Source organism: Harpegnathos saltator, unplaced genomic scaffold (assembly GCF_003227715.2).
Source record: "Harpegnathos saltator strain DR-91 unplaced genomic scaffold, Hsal_v8.6 scaffold163, whole genome shotgun sequence".
Classification (NCBI taxonomy): domain Eukaryota; kingdom Metazoa; phylum Arthropoda; class Insecta; order Hymenoptera; family Formicidae; genus Harpegnathos; species Harpegnathos saltator.
Window position 1 is genome coordinate 197,677 of NW_020229943.1, and position 21,064 is coordinate 218,740.

Genomic DNA, 21,064 nt, shown 5'->3' on the forward strand with positions numbered 1-21,064 from the left:
AACGTATATTTTCTATATAAAAATTCCGGTTTCATATTTACATACCTGGTATTGCCTCGAACATAGGACACGAATAAAATCGATCTTTCGTTTTTGTCCCTTCGTAAGAAAAGTTTCTATTATTATAACATAATTTCGAATATTGAATATTCGAAAGAATACTAATCAAGAAAAACCGAGGTCCACGTAGCCCTAACAGTTTCTTGAAATCATAATACGCATGCGCAAACGAATACCTATTATAACAATAGAAACTTTTTTTATAAAGGGACAAACAAGAAAGATCGATTTTACTCGTGTCCCATGTTCGAGGCAATATATAAAGAAAAATATACAGCAATGTTTGAATTTATAATAATTTTTTCTATTCATTGAATTTATAATAAATAATTAAAACGTTTATTCTTGTTATATTTTATGTAATAAGACAGATATTATTGTATACGTGTGCATTATATTTTTGTCCTATAAAAAATAATAAAAACATTTAAAATATAAAATATAGTAATATATTATATTAATATAATATAGTAATATAATGTATTATAAAAAGAAGTTGGCACTGCGAGGACTCAAACCTCGGACGTAGACGACAAGATACTAGTAAGTGCCTTAGTCTCCGCGGCTATCGAGTTCACGTTTATTGGTTCCAAGTTATTACACTTAACATGTAGTTGTTTTTTTAATTGCAAATTTCTCGCAAACGAAGGCCCATGCACGTAAACCCTTTTAGGGTTTTTGTACTTAACCCCCCCATTCGAATGATATATGACTCATTCAATTATCGATTTTACATGTCTTGCCATCTTCTTGTCAGTTGAGTGTTCGAATTTACGCTCAAATTGAGTGTTATTTTGAGTGTTGTTTTTCGTAAGGGTTGGATAAATTAAAATAATGCAATGTATATACGCTAAAAATATACAATAAATATATATTTTTACTGTGTAACAGTCCTATATAATAACATTAGTTAATAAAATGGAAACTGATCAACATACGTATGTACATTTATTAATTAATATAATATTATAAAAAAATATATACTTACAATTTTGATATATGGCATACTTATTATTTATTTCACTATTATTCTTATGATTATGCAGTATTTTATCAATAAGTATTAGTTTAGCATATTTTAATTTTTTTTCTCTCAGTGTAAATAATTATAAATAATTATAGTGGAGCATTGTATTAGAGCATATTATTGTTATACAATTATTTTTCAGTTTATTTAAAATACAATATTTATAGTTTATATTTAACTTAAGAATTTATATAAAATATATAATTTACATAAAACAGTTTATTATATAAATTGCAATTGCATACTCGAAGTTGGCTGCATTTATTTATACAATTTAAACAATCATGTTTAAAAAGCAGTTTTTAAATTTACAAGTATTCGCACTTAGCATTTTAGCGTTAACACAAAATCATTAAAGTTAACAGGTGATTTTTGAAAATATTCAATTTGAAGAATAACATTCAAAAGTTTTTATAGGATTTACACTTATCTATTCAGTGTTATATTCAAGTGTTCAGAGGAAACTTTTAATGTTCGGCGTTTACACTCAAACTGGAATGCGAATACTACCCAGATAGACAGACATGTTGGCAATAGTGTGCATGCATTCAATGTATATTTTATGATACCATTGAAGTGGCATAACATGTTTGTAATATGCTTGCTATAAGAAATACGTATTTATTATTCTATACTTTGCAACAAAATATCACTTTGTTTATATTACTGATTAATTACGTCCTCTTGCCGACACAATTGTAGCAATTAAATATAAACTAAGCTCACAAAAATACAAATAAAAATAAAAATAATAAGTTAGGCAAATGAGAGCTAACGTCGGTGGACAAACGTAAATAATAACGCTGATGAACAGGCACAATTACACAGAATTTATTAAAATATTTACATATGTTTTGGTCCTATTTTTTGGACCCTCCTCAGTGTAAACAAGTAAAATGATAACGCAATGAAAAAAGTTTTGGCAATGAAAAAACTTGCAATAAAAAACCGTGTCTATTGAGAAACAATGGATCTAGATGTAAAGGCTCAAAAACAAAAAAATGTGAAAATTATCAAACAATCACACTTCTTCGCCAACAGTCGAACACCATATTGAGTATATTGATATAAAGCATGCTCTCGCAACGCTTACTATGAAATAGTGATAATTTTCACACTTTTTTGTTTTTGAGCCTTTACATCTAGATCCACTGTTTCTCAATAGACAGTTTTTTATTGCGAAATTTTTTTCATTGTGAAATATTTTTTCATTGCGTTATCATTTTACTTGTTTACACTGAGGAGACTCCAAAAAATAAGACCGAAACGTATGGCAATATTTTAATAAATTCTGTGTAATTGTGCCTGTTCATCAGCGTTATTATTTACGTTTATCCACCGTAAGTTTTCACTTGCCTAACTTATTATTTTTACAATTGTGGCATGTACCGCAATTGTGCAATGGCATCAGATTGCTTCTTTTATATGCTGCTACAATGTTTCTTGTATGAAGACGCATCTTTATGTATTATTATTTTAATTCTCGAATTTAGTCTCTATGCAGACAGTCTGCCGAAATTTGTCTATCTGGACAGTTATTGAATGTACACACTCCATCTTTTAAAGTATACACTTAATTGTGAGTATTAATATTCAGTCTTTAGATATAAACATTCAATGTTAGAGTAAATACTCAATATTCAGTGTGAATACTCAGTGTTCAATGTAGACACCTAAAATATAAGGGTATATATAAATTTGAGAGTAAACTCTCAAAACATTCAGTGTTTGAGATGTTTTTCTGTAAAAGTTGCATCATCTAAACTTTGGAGGAGAATATTTCTTCATATAATTTATTCACTAGACTTAAACCTGTTAGATTATCATTTTCCCAATTGTTCCAATATACAATACCTGACTGATATATATTTTGAACTAATATAATAGATTCAGAAAGATTTTGAAGACTACCCTAATAGCAAAGATGTCCAGAGGACGTCCAGAGTACGTCTTGAGGACATCCTGGGGATGTTTCTTCATCCTTAGGAGAACATGTGCTATTAGGGTGACTCAAAAGCTAAGTTTCTTTCGTGAGGATGTCTGTCGTTAACTGTCTGATAGATAGAACAAAGTTAGAAAATAATGGAGATTATTTCGAACATTAAATTTATATTTGATTTTTTGTGAATATACTTTCAATTTTATGAGAAGGTACCAGATTAATTTGCACAATTAATATATAATGACATTAATATTGTATATTTATACATTAGTATTATTTTGTATATATTATTTTTTAGCACACATATGCAAGATTTACAAGAAGTAACGCAAGAAGTACATTATGAAAATTACCGTAGTGAAAGATTGGCGAAAGGAGCACCAGTACCACCTCGACGTCAAACGTAAGTGCACATTTTCTTTTATCTTAAATTATTATATGATTTTTAACATGACTAAAGAAAAATTTGCAATAGTCGAGAATAAAGATACGGGTAATCGCCATTCATACAATATTCTCTTTAAAATTCTCTTTATCATTTTTAAATATATAATGTTTCATGCACATAGATTATATACAGAGTGTCCCATTTTAAAGAATCCACTCAAATATCTCAGAAACACTGCGTTAAATAAAAAAATGCGTAAGATAAAAGTTGTTTAGCTTGAAGGGGGACATAGGACAATGATAGCATTTTGTTTATAGATGACGCCACTTTCGAGATATTCACTGATTATCAATTTTCTTAAATAGAAATCCGTTTTTTACTATATCATATTTTCCTACCAATTAATTTAAACAACTTTTGTTAACCGAAACATTTTTTTATTTGCTTAGTATATTTTGAGATATTTAAGAAAAACTTGGTAACTTTTTCAACATTTAATTTACTATATCTCGCTAATTATTCGTCGAGAGAAAAAATAGTATTAGACTTTTTTACTTTATTTACTATCAAGAATATATTACTATAATAATGCCCTAGCTATTGTTAATTTAATAATTTTGAAATTTCCAAATGTCGATAAGAAAATAAAGTAAAAAAGTCTAATACTATTTTTTCATTCGACAAATAGTGAGATATCGTAAGTTAAATGTTGAAAAAGATAAGTTTTCCTTAAATGTCTCAAAATATTAAGCAAATAAAAAAACATTTCAGACAAAAGTTGTTCAAATTAATTGGTAGAAAAATATGATATAATAAAAAACTGAGATTTCTATTTAAGAAAATTTATAATCAGTGATAATGTCGAAAGTGGCGCCATCTATAAACAAAATGCTATCGCTGTCTTATGTCCCCCTTCAAGCCAAACAACTGTTGTCTGAAACATTTTTCGATTTAACGCAATGTTTCTGAGATATTTGAGTGGATCCTTTAAAATGGGACACCCTGTATAATATTAGTGGTCTATCTATCTACTTGACTGCTGCATGTTTTTCGTTTATATCATACAGAGTGCGCCAATTTAGTTTCAAGAACATATTGTTACAATAGTTCTGTTACGTCCTGGAGGAGGAACGCAACTTGACGCTTGCTTTCGCAAGCTCCGACGTACTCGCAAATCTGCGGAACAGATCAAGGATCGGAATGACCCCTTTATCTGGCGCAGACGTGCGTCGGTGGTCCTTTATTTAGGTCAAGGAACTGAATCCTTTTACCTGGGATAGGACCGTGAGCGACGGTTGAGGGAAGGGAGAATTTTTTGGTTGAGAATAATTATTTGGAAAACGTGATTGGTTTACAATTACAAACAACTTGTTTTATTAGTGATTAGACGGAAGTTCACAATGAAATAAAATTTGTAAGATTTTATAATGTGTCCGTATACATATGTGGTTAACAATCGCGCTCAGAACAATGATTCTCGATTACTCAGAACAATATTCCGTGTTCGTTATGTCCGACTGTGATCGAAAGGATTGGCCACTGGCGTCTGATTTAACAATTAAGGAGGAATGAATTAAGGAGGAATGAATTAAGGAACAATTAAGGGGGATAGAAAACGGAAGTAAAACGAAAGGAAAAGAAAAGAGAGAGAAGAAAATATAAAAAAATGAAACGAAAGAGGTCACTCAAGTAAAAGAAAATATAAATAACTTACTGCAGGACTTCTCTGATCTTAGTAGACAATGAAAGGTGTGGTTGCTGCGTCTCTGTGAGGATAGATGCCTCAAGTTCTGCGCCAAGGACAGGCAGCTGGTTTCGGCAGGATCGCTCTCAATGGCCCAAGAAGAAGGCACAAGAAGAAGGCACAAGATCGTTGCACCGAATAATTAACAAGTGAAGAATACTGGTCGGTCTAAGCCACAAGTTGGCTTGATTATTAAGAAACCCTGAAGGGGTGCTGGATCGGCGAGAAGTGAGTGAGACTTTTGACTTTTCTCAAAAAGTCAGCTCGGTTGAGAGAGTGGAGTTTTGGGGGGAATGTTCCAGAAGATTATTTTGTAGGAGATAAGATGCATGTGGCAATAAGAGGATTTCGAAAGTCTTTTGTAAATAAAAAAAAACGTGGCAGCTATCTTAAGAAATAAATATCGATATTTCTAAGAACGATGTCGTGGTACTGTTATCAATGATTAAGCGCGTGGGAAACAGGATGAGAGTTGGTTCAAGATTGTTAGTATTTTCGGGGTATCGAAAATTCCAGAGATATCGTCGTGTGGTATCATGCCTGAGTGCATTCGGCCATATGATAAGTAATAAATTCGATTTCCCTTATTTATAAAAGAAATCTAGGGTCCGCTGAGTCAGCAGGACGTAACACCCCCCACCTTAGACAAATGTTGGGGTAACCAACATTTGCTAGTGGAGTGTATTAGCTCAAGGCTTTCGTATTACGCGAAGTTTTAATTGCTATACTTATAGACGAATTAAGATACTCGTAATAACATAGTTAAAAGGAGGAAAGATAGAAGGAGACTTCCATATTTTCCTTCTCTTCTTTCGTCCTCCTAAAAATTATTGAATAAAGTATAAAGGTATTTCTGTTTTGTTTGTGGTTTAGGATTAGGAAGAGGAAAGATAGAAGGCAACCCCCAATTCCTCTTCCTTCTTTTCTTTCGTCCTTCTATATGGATATATGTGTATGTATAAAGTAGAGAGAAAAGAAAATGATGTTGAAATAGTACATTATAAAGAGGAAATTGATTGTTATAATTTATATCATTATTATAAATTATTCTAAAATTATTATTATTATTATAAATATTTCTCTTTTCTCTCTCTCTTTTTTTATTAATATTATTATCATTAAAAAAAATATATACATATATATATATATATATTTTTTTTAGGGATTATATGATGTACAATATGATATATAATATGAATGCATGTAGTATATAATGCGATACATATATGTATATACAACGTGTAGGAGTATGTAAAAGTATATAAAAGTATAAAAGTATATAAAAGTGTAGGAGTATATAAAAGTATAAAGGTATAAGTATATAAAAATATATAAAAGTATAAGGATGTATAGTATATATGCATTATAATATTTTTGGCTCTAAATTGAGAGGAAGGGGCGACAAAGTTCGTTAGTCGCGATTGCCTGACCATTACAGATTTGAAATCGTTAGCTTGTAATAGTTGTAATTTCAACTTGGTGGAATTAACTTTCTGTAGCGGTATGTCACATTCTTCTATAGTCTTCTATAGTCAAAAGCGATATAGTAGTTATGTTGGATGAAGCTGAACCACAATCATATCCTATTATCCCCTTGATAGCGGGAAGATATAAGGTGAGGATAAGCAGAATGATCCCACGATGCATCCATTCATCCCATTCCTTTTCATTGGTTGCGTATTGTTTCAAATATTCTCCTAGTGCGTGGTGAGATCTTTCCAAGGAACCGTTTGATTGTGGATGGAAGGCAGTTGTACGAAACCTTCGTATTCTGTAATATTTTGCTAATTTTCTTATTAGATCGCTGATGAAATTTCTTCCTTGGTCGGTGAGCACGGCTTTAGGTGGTCCAAAAATAGCGATAAATCTCTTCACGAATTTATCGTCTATTGTTGCAGCAGTTTGATCCGGTAATGGTACGGCTAAGCTGAATTTACTTAGTTGATCTTGCATTGTGAGGATATACTCGTTACCATTTTTAGTACGTGGCAGTGGTCCTACTATATCCATGGCAATTTTATCGAATGTCCATCCTGGAGTATCCGTTATTACCATGGGTTGTTTAGTTTTTACTCGGACCAATTTCTTTAATTGGCATTGCAGACATTGTCGAATATAACGTCGGACGTCTGATTTCAGATTTTCCCAGTAATAATTCTGACGAATTCTGTTGTATGTTTTAGTTACTCCTCTGTGACCTCCCACTGGAGTGCAATGCATTTCCTGAAGTATTGCTTCACGTATATCTCTTAGTGGATATTTGATCAAGCCTTTGCAAATAATTATTCGTATGGTTGAATCCAAAAATCCTGTCTGAAATTTAGTTTTGATATCATTCCATGGTACATTTAGAATATATTCGCTCTTGGCTACACTTATACTTGTGAGATTCATGCTCTCAGCAGTCTGTCGCAAATTGATTATTGCTTGTGTTATATTTTTAAATATCAAAGTTGGGCCTTCCTTCTGATCTTCGCTGATCGGTAGTATAATGTGATATCTCTTGTTTCGCTTTATAAATTTTGCGATGCTTATTGATAGATTTGTAATCTTCGGCATTTCTTGTTTTTCGAATAATTTATTTCCTCCATCATCCACAGGATTCCCTGAAATATCTGTAAAATATAGCAAATTATCTTTGCGTAGAAAATGTAAATCCCTAGAATCTATCAAATTGCTTTCTTTGCCTTGTGATTTCATATCGGTTGTTACGAGTGGTTCGTTTTCAGTATCTTTTTCGTCCGTGTCCTCAGGTAGCGGCTTTGGCGGTAGGTTTCGTTTCTTTACTTTTATGACCCCTTCATGTGATTCATTTGATTGAGTCAGCTGTTTCGCTCGGTTTCGGGTCATGATAGCCCGAGAGGCTTCGGTAGGTCCCTGTGTAGAATCCCTGCATTCAGTATTCGTAGGTCCAGGCATATGGACCAAGGCTTCCACCGTTTGAGTTTTTGGTGATTCCATTGTTTCTTCGTCAGTCAGTGACGAAATATCCTCGAGAGAGTCCTCAGTCAGTGCGCAGTCGTCGGAAGGATGTGCGTCACGAACATTCTCCTCGGTTGATTTCTCGATATGTGGGTGATCATTTGTGAGATATTCTTCGTGAGTGTCTTCTTCGTGTGATTCTTCAGTGTCGCTGTCTTCTTCAAGAAGGCGTTGGATAATTTCAGCATCCTTTGGATCATTTGGATTCAATTTGCTTCTTGTATTTATCATCTTGCAGTCCTTCGAAGGTGAGTCAATAGGATTCCGTGACAATGCATCCGCATTTACATTAGTTTTACCGGCCTTATAAACTACATCATAATTATACTCAGATAATTTCAATCTCCATCGAAGTATTCGCATGTTCGCATCCTGAGCGTTCTTAAACCACATCAGAGGTTTATGATCTATTACTAGAGTAAATTTTCTTCCGTATAAATACGGTCTAAAATGCTTAACACAATATATTATTGCTAAAGCTTCCTTTTTGTAAGTATCATATTTTATTTCGTTCTCACTCAGGGTACGGGATGCGTAAGCTATAGGTCGATCCTTATTAAAACTCCTTGAGATAGAATTCCGCCTATGGCATAACCGGATGCGTCGGTTTTTAAAATAAATGATTTTGAGAAATCGGGGTATTGCAGCACAGGTTCTTTACATAATTCGTTCTTCAGTATTGTGAATGATTGTTGTTGTTCTAATCCCCATTGGAAAGGTATTTCCTTTTTTAATAGTTGTGTTAAAGGTCTTGATAATTTAGAGAATTCAGGAATAAATCTTCTGTAATACCCCGCTAATCCCAAAAATTGTTTAATATTTTTCGGTGTTTTTGATATTGGAAATTCGTGTACAGCTTCTAGTTTTTTAGGGTCCGGTTTTACTCCTCCATTGCTAATCACATGACCTAAATAATTGACTTCTCTACGTAAAAATTGACATTTATCGGGTTGTAATTTTAAATTAGCTTCTTTGAGTCGCTGCATTAGTTTTTCGAATTTACTTTTGTGTTCCTCTAAAGATGATGCATATATTACAGTGTCGTCTAAGTAAACAAATGCTTCTTGTCCTTGTATTCCTGATAAAACTATATCCATTAATCGTTGAAAAGTTGCAGGAGCATTTTTTAATCCGAAAGGCATACGATTAAACTCATAATGTCCAAAAGGAGTGGTAAACGCGGTTTTATGTCTATCGCGAGGATCCATTTCAATTTGATGGAATCCTGAAGCTAAATCAAACACAGAAAAATATTGAGCTCCACCGAGTTGATCTAGGATGTCGATTATATTAGGTAACGGATAAGCGTCTCCAATAGTCTTATCGTTTAATAAACGAAAATCTAATACCATACGCCATCGCTTATTGCCTAATTGATCTGCCTTTTTGGGTACAATCCAAATTGGAGTATTATACGGCGATTGAGAAGGCCGAATAATACTGTTTGTTAATAATTCTTGAACTTGTTTATTAATTTCTTGTTTGTGAACTTGAGGAAATCTATATTGTTTTGTATTAATTGGATATTCATCTATAGTCGATATACGATGTTGTAGTACGTGCGTCGAAGTTAATTGTTCTCCATAAAATTCTCTGTAAATGAAAGCAATCTTGGTGAGATTGTATTAGTTCAGTTATGCTACTAATTTCATTTTTACTTAAATATTTAAAATCCATTAGGTCAAATAGTCTCGCTAATCGTTCGTCATCATGATTGTCGGTTGAATTTATTTGGAGAACGTTTATAGGCGACTTTGAATCAATGAAATCATTATGGAGATAAGTGGCAGTGTCTATATCGCACTGTTGCTTCGTTCCGTCGGATCGTTGATTCGTGTCAATATTTCGTCTGTCCGTCAAAAATTCGGCTGCTGCAGACTTACCAGCATTTGTGGTTGAGGCTGGGAGAGCTAAAACTGTCGTATTGTTATTAGAAGAATGATTACATTTAAATTCGATCATATTATTTCGGTTAAAAGATTGTAAAGATTCCTGGTTACAAGGGAAAATTGAAAGATCAATTACTGGCACACAGTTAGTATAGTTTGTAATAGTTTCATTTGTATCTATTATATATAATTCTCACTACATTTTTTAATTTTTTGAGTTTTAATATTTTCATAAGAAGCTTTAATAACCCCTTCTTGGATATCATTACATTTTTTTGATACTTCTATAGATTTTTCTGTACTGTCTTAATTTTGATATTCAGCATTTAATTCCCTTTTATTATTATTATTGTTATATGAGCTCGAAATATTCCTATCAAGTTCATAATTTCTTATGTGAAGGTTCCCTTCTCTTTGATTCCCTACTATCTCCTTGGAAGGACGGGGAAACTGGAAACTGTCCCCTTGGATTGGAGTGTTAGGGTTTGAACATAGAAATTGAGAACCATCCTTATCCTCATGAATATCATTTAAACTTGTTTTTGAAGGAATGAGTGAGCCAAATCTTTGCTTATTGTTTTTCAACGAACCAGGAATTTTGAGAGTAGTATGAGAGGTCGCTACCCTTTTATCATCCTGGATATTATCCTTAATTTCAATATTATCTGAGGATTTATAGGAGGTTTGGAAATTTCCCTCCTGGACTTCAATTAGGATATCATTCAAGGATGGGAAAGTCTGGAAATTGCTTCCCTGATTTGGAATATTTTGAGAGTTAATATTCATGCACTGATTTCTTGTATTTTTATTCCTTTTTTCCTCGAATTCATTATTTTGAATTCCTGAAATTTTAAATTTCTTCTCTTCTACTCTTTTATCATTCGAACTGTTATTTTTTATCATTTTGTTAATATTCACTGAACCTTGTTTACTTTGATTATCAATTTGTTCGATATTGAATAGTTGTCCGCGTGGCTCGAGGCCCAAAACCGTGCTTCCTTTATGGTCAAAATCATCTATCTCATTCTTTCTCCTTATCATGTCATCGTTTTTTTCGTATACCGTTTGAGTAGCAGGTCGTATATTAATGGTTGGTATTATAATTTCCACTTCCCTATCTAATGAGTTGATTGCGTCCATATACACTTTGCCATCTATGTTTTTTACTTTTAAATTCAACTCCTTCGCCAACAGTTATTTTAGGTAAATATCCCTTCTTAACATGTGAATTGCCAATTCGTACGAAAAATAAGGTTTTAGAACGTGCAGGTACTACTATAGATTCAGGTGAATAAAAAGGAATTTTAATATTTAAGATATCTAACTGTCCTTTAGAATAGTCAATTTTTGCTTTCGTTTGTTGGAAAAAGTCGTTTCCTAGGATGCCACAAGATTGAATAGGAAAGTCATCAGAGATAACATGAAAATTAACAGGAATGCCCAAAATTATTATTATTATTTCCCCTATAGTATATACGGGATATTCATTGATCCCACTTAACTTTAATATATGATTCGAATCTATTATGTGATTCTTCGGAGTCCGGTGCCGAGCATAAAAGTTTCGGAATAATTATTGTTATCTAAGCTTATTTGAATGGTAGGAACACAACTTTCCTTGTTCAAATTAATTTCTACCTGCCGTATTAAAGGAGTTCCGTCATGGTTTCTTGTGCTCGATTGGTCATTACCGCGCGTCTGTTCCCGTCGGTTCCCCGAGTCGCGCCCGCCGTCGGGGAACCCGATTGGTTTCCCTGCTTCTTTCAATTATTTTCGACTCTTAGAAGGTAGTTTTCTATTGTGTGTCCCGTTTCCTTGCAATATCTGCATTGATTCGCTAAATTTTGCATTGTAAAATTTGAAGTATTTCCCGATGACCGATTTTCACGGCAATTTCGACTATGTCCCGTTCTATTGCAGATTTGATAAATAATTTGGACGTTATTTCCCAAAGAATTGCTATTAGTAACTTGTCTTTCTCTACATTGAGATGCTCGATGTCCGCGTCGCCCGCACCATTGACATACTTCGTTATTAGGAATATTATTCCGGTTAGGATTCGCGTAACAATTCTTCGCGTTATGATCCGGTTTATCGCACATTTGACAAATAATATTAGTAAAATTAGAGGAATTACCTCTACAATCTCTAGAGACGTGACCACGTCTCTGGCAATTTTGGCATATAACCTGCTGATTATTAAGTGAACGGCAATTTTGAGTATGACTGGGTTTAGAGCATATCTGACATGAGACGAAATCACTTTGTACGATTTTTACCGGCTTTTGTCCGATAGCTTCTCGGAATCTACATTTATCTGCACTATGGCCCCGTTTTTTGCAAATTTGACAGACTAAAATTTCAGTCCCCAAGGATTTTGTTGTGTTTTGTAATATCAGTTTACATTTATCTGCTGTATGACCGGATTTTTAGATATTTGACATAAATCTGTATTGACTTGAAAACCTTGCAACCCGCGTATTTCGAAAATATCCCATAATTCTTTTTCAATTCTTAAAGCTTCTTCTACGGTTACGGTTACATCCAAATTTATGGCAATTCTTTGCTCTATTTCGGGCTTCAGCCCTCTGATAAAACTATGAACCAATTCATTTTCTAATGACGTTTAAGAACGATCTATTGTTCCGTTATTCGTGATCCGATGTGCTTCTAAAATACGTTTACTTATTGCTTTTGTTCTGTTCGCGTATGTGAGTACTGTTTCATCGGTTCGTTGGTAATTTCGCCCTACTTCAACTTGTAATTGCATTAAGCTTTTAGAAGAGCCGTATACATGTTTCAAAAAATTTGTTAACTGACTAATCCGCGAGAAATCCTGGTCTTGTACAGAATGACGAACGTCGCCGGTTAATCTAGTTTGAATTATTTTAGTCAAATATTTTTCGTTTTCGGGCGGTAACATGGACTTTGCTAATTCGTATCCTTCTATAAAATATTCTACAGGTAGATTTTGACTATCAAAGAAAGAAACAGCCTCTACGGCATATCGTAAAGTAGAGGAAGAGTTATTTGTTACTACGTTATCGTTCATGGTTTCTGTGGTTGTAATAGGTTTTAAATTAGATTGTTCTCTATGATTGCTTTGTTCCGTAAGATCTTTTACCGTAAGTTTACTGCTAGGATCAATTTCACTTTCTGTGACAACCAAACGGAAGGAATATAAGGAATTATCAAAAGATTTATACCGCGTAGGTTCAGCGCAAAAACTAGTTTCTTCAACAGATATTTCTGCGATAGGACTCGAGGGTTTATTAGTTCTTTGAGGTGAATCGGTTAGGCCAAATGCGGTAAGAGAGAGTGGGCTATCACTCAAAATTTTTCGGTTGGTTGGAGCATCGATGTCACATGTAGGTGCAGGAAATGTTTCAGGGGTATTAGAGGTAGTTTGTTGGTTGTGTGGCACGAATGCTGTAGATGTATGTTGAGGTGGTTCCGATGATTCTAACTCGCGAGGACGACGAAGTGGTGTATTCTCGACAGCTCCGCGGAAAGTTTTTTCCACCTCGTCTTTATCAGATTTAGACCGCGTATTCATACCCTTTTCCAATAGTCACTCTTATCATCCCGGACGAGCCCCCAATTTTGTATGTTACGTCCTGGAGGAGGAACGCAACTTGACGCTTGCTTTCGCAAGCTCCGACGTATTCGCATGTCAGCGGTGCAGATCAAGAATCGGAATGACCCCTTTATCTGGCGCGGACATACGTCGGTGATCCTTTATTTAGGTCAAGGAACTGAATCCTTTTACCTGGGATAGGACCGTGAGCGACGGTTGAGGGAAGGGAGAATTTTTTGGTTGAGAATAATTATTTGGAAACCGTGATTAGCTTACAAACAACTTGTTTTATTAGTAATTAGACGGATTTCACAATGAAATAAAATTTACAAGCTTTTATAAAGTGTACGTATACATAGATGTATAAACAATCGCGGTCTGAGCAAAATTCCGTGTTCGACTGTGATCGAAAGGATTGGCCACTGGCGTCTGATTTAACAATTAAGGAGGAATGCCAAGGGGGATAGAAAACGGAAGTAAAACGAAAGGAAAAGAAAAGAGAGAGAAGAAAAGATAAAAAAAATGAAACGAAAGAGGTCACTCAGGTAAAAGAAAATATAAATAACTTACTGCTGGACTCCTCTGATCTTAGTAGACAATGAAAGATGTGGTTGCTGCGTCTCTGTGAGGATAGATGTCTCAAGTTCTGCGCCAAGGACAGGCAGCTGGTTTCGGCAGGATCGCTCTCAATGGCCCAAGAAGAAGGCACAAGAAGAAGGCACAAGATCGTTGCACCGAATAATTAACAAGTGAAGAATACTGGTCGATCTAAGCCACAAGTTGGCTTGATTATTAAGAAACCCTGAAGGGGTGCTGGAGAGAAGCGTCTGTCCTGGGTGCTGGATCGGCGAGAAGTAAGTGAGGCTTTTGACTTTTCTCAAAAAGTCAGCTCGGTTGAAAGAGTGGGGTTTTGGGGGGGAATGTTCCAGAAGATTATTTTATAGGAGATAAGATGCATGTGGCAATAAGAGGATTTCGAAAGTCTTTTGTAAATAAAAAAAAACGTGGCAGCTATCTTAAGAAGTAAATATCGATATTTCTAAGAACGATGTCGTGGTACTGTTATCAATGATTAAGCGCGTGGGAAACAGGATAGGAGTTGGTTCAAGATTGTTAGTATTTTCGGGGTATCGAAAATTTCAGAGATATCGTCGTGTGGTATCATGCCTGAGCGCCGTATGATAAGTAATAAATTCGATTTCCCTTATTTATAAAAGAAGCCTAGGGTCCGCTGAGTCAGCAGGACGTAACAGTTCCCTAACTTTTGTTAACATATTGACTTATGGAAATTTCAAACTCATCAAATTAACAAAAGTCAGGGTACTATATATTCTTGAAACGAAGTAGAGTAAAAAAGTAGTAGAGTAAAAAATAATAGCATTTCTATCTAAAAAATAATCTAATAGCATTTTTTCTTTTAACAAATAGTAGGCGAGATATCATAAGTTAAATATTGAAAAAGTGATTAAGTTTTCCTCAAATATCTAAAAAAATATTAAGCGAATAAAAAAATGTTTCAAATAAAAGTTATTAACATTAATTAATAGAAAAAGATTATATAATAAAAATGGTGGTTTCCATTTAAAAGTATTAAATTGACCTTGACCTGATCTTGGCAACGCTACTCAAGGTCAAACTGATAAGATTAGTAAATACATCATTTGGAGCCTTATATAACTTTTGTCTGAAATATTTTTCTGTAAAACATCTGTCGAAATTTTTAAGTATTTCCATACTTTTGGCTCACCCTATATAATATACTTTACTGTCTAAAACTTATTTCGATATTTCTTACTTTTACAACTAATATTTGAATTTCTCCTTAATACAGTCTTGTAGAATCCGAGAAAAACAGCGCTGTGTCAGATAAGGATCGTATATTACAAGAAAAGGAAGCAGAAATACGGCATATGCAAGAATTGTTAGCTGTGATGCAAGCACAGATGCAACAACAACAACCTTAATTAAACATTCTTTTTTATACCAACATGCAAAAGAAATGACTTACTGTTATGCGTGTGCCAAAAAAAATTTATAAAACTTTATTAATAACATATATAATCAAGATCTTGACATGGATGCAGTATTTTCGTATAAATATTGTCTTTTTTAAGACAATTTTAACACACTATATGCATTCTAGATATACTTCGAATAAATATGAAAACTAACAATGCTTTTGATACATTTTCTATGTTCTGAACTATGAATTACTCCTATTTAAGAATTCCTTATATCTTTAATAGCAATTTTATATTATAACACCAGAAATCGTGAATAAATGTACATTTGCAAATAATTTTTGGGTTGTAGTTTTGAAAAGTTCATCCACCAATTCTTATAAAACAATCCTAAATATTCCCAAATAAATATATCTAAAAGTTTTTTGGAGTAATTAAAAATTAACTGTAATAATGTTAAAATAATATATATAGTGATTTATTTTATAATTATACCCTAATTATACTTCCATAGGCGTCCACATCCGCGTCAAGCCGACGATCAAGTATCTCGGCCTGACGTTGGAGAGCCGATGGGAGTTTGGCCCGCATTTTAGGGAACTGGCCCCCAGAGTGCGTGGGGCAGGGCTGGCCGTTGCTAACCTCCTGCGCAACCTGGGAGGTCCAGGTTGGAGGGCTCACCGCCTGTACATGAGTGCGGTCCTATCCATCGCCCTGTAGGGGGCGCCAATTTGGGTGTCCCAGCTCAGCACCTACCGCGATGGCATACGCCGACTGCGGCAGGCGCTGAGGCCTATGTACATAAGGGTGATTAGGAGGTACCGCACAATATCGTACATGGCGGCGACCACCCTGGCCGGGACCCTCCCGTGGAGCTCCTAGCCGAGGAACGGCGAATCCTATATTGGAGGATCAAGGAGCTCCGCCAAGAGGGGGACCTAACGGCCGGGGACATGCGCGCCTTACGCTCCCAAGTCGTGGCCCTGGAGAAGTGGGGGGACATGTTGTCCGACCCATGGGGGTACGGGTGCGAGACGGCGGAGGCTGTCCGCCCCTGCCTGCCCGAATGGGCGGGCAGGAGGGGATGTGCACTGTCCTACCATCTGGTGCAGATGCTGACGGGCCATGGGTGCTTCGGCAACTATCTGCACCGGATTGGGAAGGAGCTCACCACCAGGTGCCACCACTGCCTCGTGCTCATGGACGCGGCGCCCCATACTCTGGCGGCTTGTCCCGTCTGGAGTGAGGAGCGCCGGGTCCTGGCCGGGGCAGCGGGGGTCCCAGTGGAGGATATTTCGCTCCCACAGATGGTTCGAACCATTTGTGAGAGCGAAGAGGGGTGGGAAGCAGCGGTCTCCTTCTGCAGGGACGTGAAGTCCAAGAAGGAGGCCGCCGAACGAGAGCGCCGGCCACGCCAAGCCCGTCGTCGACGACGGTATAGTCGGCGCTCCCCGGGGGGAGATCTAGATAGCAGGCCCGAAGTGCCTCCGGCCGAGGAAGAGGAAGGACTGAGTAGCAGGGGTCCAAGCCCTCCTTGGCCGCCTCGGGCCCGCCTCCGTTGACGGGAGGGATCTGGGAACTCTACGGTGTAGAGCCCAGATCCCCCCCTGCTTCGGACAAGTAGGAATGGGAGGAGTGGTGCCCCGTTTGGGGACAGGCCCACTACCCCAGAAACCCTCCCTCCCTGGCTGACGGGGAGGGGGGTAAGGGGTGAGGACGGATGCCCCCTCACCCCATAGGTGAAACCAGAAGGCCAACCGGTCGGTCTTAGACCGACCGGGACCGCGCCCTGGATTTCCTTTGTGGAATAGGGCGCGGTAACAGGTGGCGGGGGGCTCCTGGAAAGGAGCCCTGGGGCCGGGGTGTTGGGGAAGGAATGCGGGAGCAGTGCTCTTGACTCCCCACAAACCGGTCCGACAAATAGGCATCCCGCAGGGGTTTTAGTCGGTAAGAGTCCGATATAACTCTCGACCCCCCCCCCCCAAGGGTCGGGGGTATCCATGATGGATTTCCCCTGCGTCACCAAAAAAAAAAAATTATACTTCCATACGTAGCAGATACTACGTAAATAGTAAATGCGTATTAAGTAGTAAGCGTACAACCTCGTAATAATATATTATAATATATGCATTTTTTTACGTACCATGTGCATATATGCATATATTATAATATAAATATTGTAACTTAGATTGGAAACTTTTTCTGAATAAATTCAAAGAACTCGATTACCGTGTATTATTCCTGCCAAAGGCACTAAGATATATAAAATCCGAATTAATATAGGGAGACACGGAAAAGAGAAGAGAACGCAGAGCAGTACTATAATTGTAAACGTGTAATCGTGAAATTTGTTTAATATTAAACTTGGTTTTGATATTTTTTGCTTGAAAAACGCATTTATTTTAATAAGAAAACAGACCAATATATTATATACAGGGTGTTATAAAAGTCCCGGAAGAGCAGAATAACTCAAAATATGAGTCCTAGAAAAAATGCGAAATGCTGGGTTTTTCTGATTTTTTCCTGGCTATCTGACGGTGAACTTGGATTTGACCTTGACAATGACCTTGAAAGTCATTTCAAGGTCAGGTCAATTTTTTTAAATGGGACCCCCTACTTTTGACCCCAGAAATGAAAAGAACGGAAAATTTTACGTTCAGATATGATCTTGAACACTGCCACATTTGACCTCTAAAGGTCACATAAAGGTCTAAGCTTGTTTTAGGCTGAAAACGCGAATATCTTCGAAAATGCACCTGCTAGGGAGCAATGTTATGCATAAGAATGAGAATGTAGAGGTTAACGAGGGACATTCAGCCGTGACCTTGCCCTTATTTTCGAGGTCATGAGTTAAGATTATTATTAAGATAAACCGGATTTTTTAGAACGGAAAATCCATACTTTTGGACTTTTTTAGGACTGAAAATCCATACTTTTAAAAGTGTCAAGATTGAAAATCAATTCAAGATTGATAAAATTGTACTACCCCGGTTGCCGCTCTCCGTTAGAATTATTAAACTTGTTGCGCCGAATTCGCCAGGAACGCTTCCTTGGCCTATCATTATATCGCGTCGTATCTAAATTCGCGATTGCCGCATTATTGTCCACCCGCGGTTAACTATAAAATTGTAAACGTTTTCATTCTAATATAACCGAACTGTTTAGGCAACACTTTGGCGGGGTTCTTATCGTTGTTGCATCCGGGTATCGAGTAACTCGCGTCTTGCTCCGACACAAAGAAGAAGGACTCCTGGGCCCGTCGGCGAACCGCCCGCTTCTTCACTCTCGTTGAGGCCGTCACACGTTTCGGACGCGTGCTCACAAGTCTCCCCTTGACTATTGTACTTAGAGAATTTTCAAGTTCCGTCATCTCGTGACGGTCTCTCATATTCTCGTATATCTCCTTTTTTCTTTCTGGTTCTTTCTCATTACAATTGTTGCAATCAACTGTCTAGCTCGTAGTTTTGCAGTCTCAATTATTTGTGATTTCAACCTCTCGATCTTATTAATTAACTCGTAAAAGAAAAGAGAGTCGCGACATTCGGAAGCCGGGAGTGCGATATCGCGAGCGTTCAACGTCCACCATCTCAGCTAGGAGGAACGCCGGCACATACGAGGGCTCCTTCTCCCGTTCCGTCGGACGCCTAAACAGTGGTGTTCCAGCCATCCGATCACAGTAAGCCCTTCGATATCGAAGTTAATAAAACAATATTTGTCTTCCTCTATGTCGTTCGATGTGTTTCGCAAACCGTGTATTGTTCTCCGTACAGAGGCACTTTCCTCATAGTCATATCCGCGACGTAATCAAATAAATTTTATTGAATCCAATAAAATTCCACGGGACGTAACAATATATATGTATATAGGGCCCTCAAAAAGTCCGGGAACGCTAAAATATTTCGAAAAATATGAAAAATATGAGAAAATGTTTGATACAAAAGTTGTAGGGCTTAGAAAGGTCTATTTAGCAGTCATATTAGTTTGACCATAGATGGCGTTGCTAAGGTCATATGAAGGTCAACTTTCCCCCCTTGGAGCTCATGGCCCTGTCATACAATAGAATGTATGACAGGAAGCGGGAGCTCTTGCATACAGGGAGGGCGGAAGAACCGCTCGCCAGGGCAATAAGAAGAATGAAGCACCAGACTCGACAGGTCCTCCTTCAAAGATGGCAGGGACTCCTGGCTAATGCCAGGTATGGAAGGAGGACCGGCGAGGCCGTCCGACCCTTCCTGCCAGAGTGGGTAGGAAGGGCCCATGGGACCCTGACCTTCAGGATGGCACAGGTGCTCACCGGGCATGGATGCTTCGGTGAGTACCTGTGCCGGATAGGCAAGGAGCGCACGACGACATGCCACCACTGCGGAGATGACCATGACTCCGCGCAACATACACTCCAGAGCTGCCCCGCCTGGAGTGCCGAGCGCGGAGTCATGGTCCGGGCCATAGGCCAAGACCTCTCACTCCCGAGGATAGTCGGGGCGATCCTCGGGAGTGAGAAGAGATGGGATGCATTCTCCTCCTTCTGCGAATCGGTAATGACGCAGAAGGAGGAGGCGGAAGAAGCGAGGAGAAGGGCAGAGGGTCGGGGAAGGAAAAGGAGGCGGCGCGAGAGGCACCGCCAGTGGAGGGCGGGGAGAAGCAGGAGTAGGGAGGGGGACGTTGACTCGTCAGAGGAGGACGAGCTCAGGAGGATGGTGGGTCAACCACCACCTCCTTCCCCCCTCCCCCTCCTGCTCCCCCCAGGCACCAGCAGCGAGACGGGGAACCCGTAGGGGGCACGGTGCCCCATGCGGGTCCCGGAGAAACGGAGGCGGTAGGGTGGCGGTGGTGGTCCTGCAGCGACTCACCCCCCTGATGGTGGCGGCAGCCATGCTGACCGCCCCCCCTGCAGCGGGGGTGACTACGGCGCCACCGCCGCCGCCACCCCCTGCTGTCCCTCCAAGGGCAGCGACGGGCGATGGCGGCGGGTGGGGGACAAGGCTCCGGCCCAGGCCCCACACCCGCAGACCACCGACTCCCACGAAGAAGGGAGTCGGATGAAAGTAAGGGGGGGAGAGGGTACCGACGGTGACAAACTGTCGGAAAGATACCCCTCCCCCCCTACTCACCGATCCGATACATGAATCGGATATGCGGGAGGGGGGGTCACTAGGACCCCCCACCCCATTCCTCTGCGGAGGTGGGGAGAGCCCGGCGGCTAGGGGAGTATATCTCCCCGCAACCGCCGGGCGGGAGGGTGGGGTACAGGGCGGGGACTCCCGGTGCCCCAACTAACCCTCCCAGCGTAGGGTGGCTGGCTGATACGGTGGGTCAGTCAGCCACACAACGTGTATTGGCGGCGCCTCGTCTGGTCGGGAACGGTGGTGAAGCGGGCCTCGGCCAGCCTCCCCCTTCCCGACCGAAGAGACGAGGCGTGAGGGGTGGGAAAGGGGAACGGTGGTCAAAGCGGGCCTTCGGGCCGGCTTCCCCCTTCCCCTGGGGGAGCGGTGGT

General features: G+C 38.4%; 1 protein-coding gene across 2 annotated transcripts in view; it reads left to right on the forward strand.

The window, feature by feature from the left end:
• Septin1 (Septin 1) overlaps positions 1-15,874 on the forward strand; it is a 103,699-nt gene extending 87,825 nt beyond the window's left edge. Inside the window, exons 6-7 of one of the 2 annotated variants that reach the window (XM_025296945.1) lie at positions 3,328-3,432; positions 15,441-15,872. In XM_025296945.1, coding sequence (XP_025152730.1) covers positions 3,328-3,432; positions 15,441-15,573 — 238 coding nt within the window. In that variant the 3' untranslated portion in view covers positions 15,574-15,872. Of the gene's footprint in view, positions 1-3,327; positions 3,433-15,440 lie in introns of both variants that reach the window. The other variant, XM_025296946.1, reaches the window with a different exon arrangement.
• The last annotated feature ends 5,190 nt before the right edge of the window (positions 15,875-21,064 follow it).